The sequence below is a fragment of the Hippopotamus amphibius genome, chromosome 12, assembly GCF_030028045.1.
Source record: "Hippopotamus amphibius kiboko isolate mHipAmp2 chromosome 12, mHipAmp2.hap2, whole genome shotgun sequence".
NCBI lineage: Eukaryota > Metazoa > Chordata > Mammalia > Artiodactyla > Hippopotamidae > Hippopotamus > Hippopotamus amphibius.
Genome location: NC_080197.1, coordinates 16029300 through 16037147, shown reverse-complemented (window position 1 = coordinate 16037147; position 7848 = coordinate 16029300). Strand labels below are relative to the sequence as shown.

At 49.9% G+C, this 7848-nt stretch overlaps 1 protein-coding gene across 3 annotated transcripts in view; it reads left to right on the top strand.

Moving 5' to 3' along the window:
* Positions 1-275: 275 nt before the first annotated feature.
* Positions 276-7848, top strand: part of SYS1 (SYS1 golgi trafficking protein) — a 36957-nt gene continuing 29384 nt past the window's right edge. The window contains exons 1-4 of one of the 3 annotated variants that reach the window (XM_057701110.1): positions 276-449; positions 667-908; positions 2490-2557; positions 3711-4966. In XM_057701110.1, the coding sequence (XP_057557093.1) occupies positions 747-908; positions 2490-2557; positions 3711-3951 (471 nt within the window). In that variant the 5' untranslated portion in view covers positions 276-449; positions 667-746 and the 3' untranslated portion in view covers positions 3952-4966. Of the gene's footprint in view, positions 450-645; positions 909-2489; positions 2558-3710; positions 4967-7848 lie in introns of those variants that run through there. The other 2 variants (XM_057701111.1, XM_057701113.1) reach the window with 2 other exon arrangements.

The window sequence follows — 7848 nt, the reverse complement described above, 5'->3', positions numbered from 1 at the left end:
TCGACGTTATCACCTCTTTAATTCCCAAACATCTTTCCCTGGCCCTTGCCCATTCGTCTATCTTCTATCCTATCGTCCCCCATTTTCTTCAAGAGTACCCTCTAGAGGGCAGGCAAGCTCTACGGTTCTGGCGCCTCACTTCCGTTCGCCTTCATTCTTTCTGGTCCGCATGCGCGCCCTCCCCTTCCGGGCTGCTCTACCCTCACTTAGGTGGCTCAGCCGAAAACTGCACCCGCTACGCCTGCGCAATCTCAGCCCCGCCCCTCCGTCTCTGTCCCCGGAAACGCTTCCTTCTCACGCAGCCGCTACAGCAGCTGCCGCCGCTGGAGCTTTGCCTCTCTAGGCCGGTAGGGCCTCTCCTCCATGGTCCTGCCTGTCAGCACCGTTTCGGGGGCCAGTCGGTGAGGCTGGGCCGCGCTCGGAAGCTTCGATCCTCGAGTCCATCACCGGTGAGTGAACCCCACAGGAGCCTGAGTGCGAGCGGGGCCCGAGCAGCTGCTGGAACGGGCAGGACTTCCCCTCACTCCCGGAATGGGTCTGTCCGCCCCGCCCTCCCCCCCACTCCCAGAGTGGGCTCGCCCCCTCCGTCCCAGTCCCTCCTCCCGGGCGGGGCGACGTTGCCATGGTGACGGCCGGCGGGCTGAGGCCCGGCATGTGTCCCCGCAGGTGCAGGCGCGGCCCGCGGCCCATGGCGCGGCGGCGGCGCTGACCCGGGCCCGGGCGGCGGCCGGGCCCCGCGGGCCGGCATGGCGGGCCAGTTCCGCAGCTACGTGTGGGACCCGTTGCTGATCCTGTCGCAGATCGTCCTCATGCAGACCGTCTATTACGGCTCGCTGGGCCTGTGGCTGGCGCTAGTGGACGGGCTGGTGCGCAGCAGCCCCTCGCTGGACCAGATGTTCGACGCCGAGGTAGGGTCCCCGGGCCGGCGAGGACGGCGCTGGGCCTCACCGGGTGGTCTGAAACTACTGGGCTCTAGACCTGGCAGGGTCACCTTTGTGGCCCGGGGAAAGGGATATCACCTTTCCGGCCTCGGTTGCTCCATCCGTAAAATGGAACGATGGGGAGGCCGATTAGTACAAAGGAAGCGGCCTGGGTGTTATAACAAACAGGCCCGTGTTCCAGGCAACCTGATACATCCCTTTTCTGACACGGAAAAAGTGACTTAACTTCTCTGAGCCTCAGATTCTCGGGTGCCAAATTAGGGAGGGGGTGGTGTGTGTAAAAGAGCATTCATGGAACTATAATGGGAACTGTCTGGATTTTGGAGTCAGGCCCCTGTTTAAGTACTAGCTGTGGGGGGCAAATGTTGTCATCGCTCTGAACCTCAGTTTTCCTGCCTGCAAAATCATGAGACCGCTAGCGTAGAGGTTGTGGCCTGCAGTACAAAGAGCCTGGCTTTGGATTCAGAAATGCTTGGTGTCCAATCTAGGCTGAAACATACCAGCTGTGGGACTTTGGGCAAGTTACTTCATCTTTCTGAGCCTTTTTCCAATTCTGGAATAGAATAATCCTCAGCAAAATGTTATGAGGCCCAAAGGGGCTTCGGAATAAAACTGCTTTATTAAGTGTAATGGAGGGCAGAGAGGTGTTTGCTTTAGAGAGGCAGCTGTGGTATATGGTAATAAGCACAGTTCTTGGAGCCAGGAGATCTGGGATGGAATCTTTCCTCCTGCTGCTTATTCTTTGTGTAGCTCTTGGGCAAGTTATTATCCAAAAAGAGGTAATAGAAAGCAAGTTATTATCCAAAAAGAGGTAATAACAACAACAGTAATAACTTTATGAGGTTGTTGTAAGGATAATATGAGATAGTGAATGTCAAAGGGCTTTGCAAGCTTAAAGTGTACAGATGTTTGGTATTCCAGTATTGCATTGATAGGGCTGAGGTTGCACACCCACCAGGTGCCTAGTAGTACCCTCTTAGGAGCCTCTGTCCTACTAGGAAGGACATGTGGGAATCTGGGGCTTTGTTGAAGAGCTACTCATGCACACTACCTGAATTCTAGACCAGAGGTTGACAAACCTCTTCTTAAAGGGCGAGATGGTAAAGTTTTTAGGTGACAACTACTCAATTCTGCCATTGTAGTGCAAAAACAGCCATAGACAATGTTAAGTGAATAGGTGTGGCTGTGTTCCAATAAAACTTTATTTACAAAAGTAAGTGCCTGGCCCCTGGGGCCATAGTTTGCTGAATGCTTGTTCTAACTCTTTTGCTGTTTACTTACTGTCACTTTGGGCAAGTTACTTAACTTCCTTGAGTTTTTATTCCTCATTTGTGAAATGAGGATAATAATTGCTTCCTGGCTGCTGTGAGGGGTCAGATGAGATACAGTGATGGATATCTGTAAAAACAGCTTGTGTTGGAAATAGGCTGCCATTTAGATGTGGTCCCGGAAGGATGTTTGTTCTGTAGGGGGGCTGCTGGGACCCTGGAGCCTGGGGCTCTGCCAAGTCACTTCTCCAGCATATTTCCATTTATGATTCCCCCTCAGATCCTGGGCTTTTCCACCCCTCCAGGCCGGCTCTCTACGATGTCCTTCGTCCTCAACGCCCTCACCTGGTGAGTATCACCAGTTTTGCTATCCAGCTTTTGGGATCTTAGCACTGAAACTAACTTCCTAAAGTCGGACATGAAACAGGCTGGCACTCGTTCCTGGGCAGTGGTGGACTAAAGTGGGTGGCAGAGGCCAGTTCTGGGACTGGCTCCATCATAGGGTTTCTTCCATCGCTGTTTTGACTTAGCTGGAAAGCTCTTATGTCACTCTGTGCATGCTGCCTTGGGACAGCTTCCATCTCAGATCACTTTCCTAATGTGGAATGAGATGAGGAGAGGATTGGACTGGGAGTCAGTCTATTCTTGGCCCACGTGCCATTGGCCAAGTTCCTTCCCTTCTCTCTGGGCCTGGGACCCTCATCTGTACCCCAAAGGCTTTGACTGAGAGACGATTTAGTGAAGTGATTAAGAGCTTAGGCTCTGGAGGCCGACTTACTTGGCTTTGACTCTCAGCTTTACCACTAGTTTAGTGACTGTGGACAAGTTAATCTGTCTAAGCCCCAGTTTCCTCATCAGTAAAATGAGGCTAATAATATTACCCACCTCATAGTGGTAAGGGTTGCATGAGTTAATTCACTGGAGGTACTAAGAACAATGCCTTGCACATTACTGTTCTTGACCTTACACTGGAGGTTAAAAACTTGTGGGGTGACTTTGACCTGAATTTGGCTCCCAGATATGTTCTGTTTGGCTTACACAGTTGTCAATCCATGCCGGATGTTTAAGATTTTTTTCCACTTAGTTGAAAATCAGGATATTTTATGTTAAAAATCTGGATTTCTGTCTTCTCTTAAAAAATGGGATGATCAGTTGATTCCAGGCCAGCCTTCTAGTATGTTGACTTGCCTAGCTGTAGGCCCCACTGCAGACGGAACATGTTTGCTTTGTGGTGCCACAGTCCTCAGCAGTCTCTGGGATCCCCTTTAGTGGCAGCTGCATTGATCATCAAGCTCGTACTTTTTCCTTCTCCCCAGCCTGATTGACTATCAGCATTACCTGCCAGGTTCCTCTGGGCATCTAATAATGTAACCCCTGCCTCCCACTTCTCTTGCTCGCTTCTGACGACTATGCTGTCATCCTAATTGTCCCCGCTCCCCCAAGTAACCTAATCTAGGCCAGGACAACCCAGTGACAACTCACTGCTGTCCTCTCCCCACAGTGCCCTGGGCTTGCTGTACTTCATCCGGCGAGGGAAGCAGTGTCTGGATTTCACTGTCACTGTCCATTTCTTTCACCTCCTGGGCTGCTGGTTCTACAGCTCCCGTTTCCCCTCGGCGCTGACCTGGTGGCTGGTCCAGGCCGTGTGCATTGCACTCATGGCTGTCATCGGGGAGTACCTGTGCATGCGGTCGGAGCTCAAGGAGATCCCCCTCAACTCAGCCCCTAAGTCCAATGTCTAGAGTCGGGTCCTTTGAACACCCTGCTGGGCACTTGACACCTTGGGCTGCTCCGACTGTCCAGATGAGGTCCAGCCCAGGCCTGAGAGGAACCCGGGAAATGTGAAGTGTCTGTTGGTATAGGAGAGAGAGTGAGGCCCCCTCAAGAAGGCAGGTAGCAGGCAGGATCACAGCTGCAAGAATGGCCTCTGTCCGCTGAAGCCTTGGTATCCGGGAGGTCAGCATAGGGACTTCTTTCAGGGTAATAACAGAATCAGAACCATGTCACTCTTGAGCCACCATACCTGTCACCAGCCTATTACTTTAAAAATGAAAAAAGAAAAAAAAAATCAAGGATATCTGATCTGAGCGAACCACTCTTCTAGCCTTCTGTCTTACCTCCCTGGGACAGCTGTTAGCTTTGCCATGTTGCTGAACTGCAGCTATACTGTTGGGAGCAACACTTGGTTTCTGGATCTAGAGCCACAGAAAGAGATGTAGGTACAAAGTAGCAGGCCACTGTCAGGGAGGGGACAGCAGGTAGAGGCCTCAAGCAGAAAGAAAATGCACAACCTGTGTCCTGCTACACAAGTGTGTGTCCTGCTACATGCATGTGTGTGTGCACCCATAAACCCATGACTGACTTTCTTCCGGTTCTCTCTATTGGGTCCACACCCTGCTGCCAGCTTTCAACATAGTGGGCCGTAGGACCCAGAGAAGAACCCCAGCATCGCTCTTCATCTAACCCTCGAACTAGAGTCACTGCCTGTTCTCTAGGAATGACAGGGCACCCCAGCTCAGGCTGGACCTCAGTTCTGGCAATAGTTCCCTTTTCCTGCCCTATTTGGAATTCCACAGTGGGAAGGGTATGGTGGGTGCCCAGACACGGGAAGCCCAGCCTTCCAGCTTGAGGTGCACTTGATAGTGCTGAGGGAGATAGGAATTTGCTACTAAGATTTTTCTTTGAGGTGGAGTATCCTCTGTGAGGGGCTTGCAGCTGCCCTTCCTGTGTACATAAATACAGTGTTTTCCACGGTTCTGCCTGTGTTTATTTTGTAATGCCATGCTCGGGACTGGGAGAGATCAGCACAGACAGACATTCTTTATAGCCAGGAACTATAAAGAATTATTAGGCCACCTTCTTTTTTCCCTGAACCCGAGTATTCCTCCAATTGGTTAAAACACTAAGTGCAGGGGACTCCTGTGTGCCACCCCCCACTGGCAGCCTTGGGTGAACTGCCGTGACTCTCAGGATGCCTTTCCCATTTGCCAGTGACTTCCAAAAGATGCACTGGTCTGGACCCACTGCTGCATGAAAACCATTGCTGCTCCCCTTTGGGTCCTCCAGAGTCTGCCTGAGAGAGCTATCAGTGTTCATCTTTCAGTGCTAGGGCTACACAGATGGGGACTTGTGCTGTATCCCCAGGAAGCATTTCTAGCCTCCTGGCTCCCAGCCCTGCAGAATAGGAAGTTGAGGCTGACAGGATGAAGGTTTAGGAGTAAACATGCCTGGGCAGAGGCTGGGAAAATGCTCGGGTGAGGTACCTTAGTAACTCAGGGCACTCTGGCCAGGCTAGGAGGAAGCAGGTTGTTAATGGGATTCTAATCCTGGCTGCAGGGTTCAGGAGGTAAGACCAGCTGAGATGGCTTCCCCTGGGTGGATGGATTTCCTCCGAGACACCACCGACTCTAAAGGGACTAACTTTATTTTGAGAAGGGCCTCAGAGCACTCAGATCATGTGGCCGCAGGCTCCCTTGGCCACCTGTGGTGGTGGTTGCTCCAGCTGTGTTGGTGCCCCTCTTTGGGAGTTTCCCACAAAGGCTTGTGCCATCCTTCTGCATATTTTCTCTGATGACAGATCTTCCCTTTGAGTGGCTGTTGGATTTTTGGAAACTGCCAAAGGTCAGGGGAGCCAAGGTTGGTTTGTTTGTTTTTAAAATTATATAATGATTAAGCTGAATGACAGTTGGGGGTCAAAAATAAGTGCCTTTTCTGAGATGTTTATGAATTCTAAAGTGACAAAGCAGTGTCTAGAGGCAAGTTTCAGAGAGGACTGGGCAGTGGAAGTAATAAATAACATCCATTGAGTGCTTTATAAAGAGATGTCCAGCAGTAGACTAAGTGCTCTGCATCTCCTTGCTCACTTAATCTTTACAGCAACCCTCTGAAGTAGGGAATAGCATCGTCTGTATCCTATAGATGAGGAAACTGTAAGGAACCTGCTTGAGGTTACATGTCAGGAACTGGCAGAGCCAGGATTTGGGTTCCAGTAGTGACGTTAATAAACTCATTCTGAAGACATTAATAGTTCAAGATGTTTAAGTTCTTATTGGTTAAACAGTCTGCACCTTATAATCATACTTTCTCAGCCTACTGTATTATTTTAAATAATAAGGGTGTAAAAAGTTTTATAAATATTACTTGCTTTCCAAGAAAAACTGATAGGCAGCACATTAAATATGGCCACAGATTTACAAGTGAACTTAGGAATGTGGGAAGTATTTTTATTTCCAAAGATAAAGGAGAGCACCTAGACCAGAAAGTTATCTCTACGCTACCACTGAGTTGGTGTAGCTCTTGACTTTCTAGGGGTCTGACGTCTAGACCCCCCTTCATCCCATCCACTACCTGAACTCAGACCATTTGAAGAGAGAAGTGGAGACTAGTGCATAGCTGGTGCTCAGAATAGTTTATAACCTGCAAGAAGGACGGAAAAGAAAGGGATGTCTAGCTCAGAGGGTGCCTCTAACCCCTAGTTCTAGGCAGGCCTGTCCAGACCAGAGCCAAACGGGAGCCAGAATGGCAGCCAGCAGGCACCAGGGGGTGGGGTGTGAAGCTCCAGGTCCCTGTGAGTTTTATGGGAGGCACAGCTCAAACAGGTTAGGTTCCCCGGGAAGCAGAGTCTTAGACTTTCTTCAGTGACTCCCAGATCAGAGTAGCTTCCTTTCTGCAGTCCCAGAGGGCAGTCAGCCTGTAGCCCAGAGACCACAGCCTCAGGGGCAGGGGGAGTAGGGGCCAATTCTGGGCACAAGAGAGGTCCTTTGTGGAATTAAAAGCTACTGTCTTTCTTGAGGTTTTCTGTAGGAAAGTAGCAAAGGGTGGTGAGACAGCATTGAGATAAGGAGGGTAGAGGGAGCTGACAGTTTTAATCCCTGACCTGCCTACGTGGCCAGGCCAGTGAGAATTCTAGGGGCCCAATGTTCAAAGGCTTTAGAGAGCTGCAGTGGCATGCAAGGTTAAGTCCTGGAGTCCCACTATTAGCTGTGAGACCTTGGATAAGCTACTTAACCTTCCCTGGGTTGAACTTCTCTGGGTTTTTGTGAGGATTCTGTGAGATGTCATATGTAAAGCACTCAGCGCTGTGCCTGACATATAAGAAGTGATTCATGAATCTAAGCAGTTAGAATTAAATATATGCAGTTTATTGTATCTTAACTGTATCTCAATAAAAGTTCTTAAAAAAAAAAGAATTATGGGACCACTGCCCCCTCCCCATTTTACAGAGGAGACACCTTTCTTCAGAGTCTTGATGGGGCGGGACAGGCTTGCCCATGACCTAGGTACAGCCACCAAGTATTGAGCTCCTATGTGCCATGCACTGTAAAATGATTTATGTTTCTAACTTAATCCAGTGAGATAGGCACCATTGTTTTCCGCATTTTGCAGACAGTGAAACTGAGGCTTAGGAGTAAACAGGTTTCCCCAGCATCAGACAGCTGTTAAGAAGCTAGCCCTGTCTGCCTCAGCAACCTCATCTGCATTTTATATTTCAATCATGTTTAAGTGGTACATGGTCCAGACTGGGAGAGGGACAGTCTCTAGGATCCAGATGCTATTTTAGCAAAAGGTTGTGAATGTGAACATAAGATTAGCTTTTTAAACAAGCAATTAGTTCCCTAAAGGTGGCAGTTAGGCAGCTG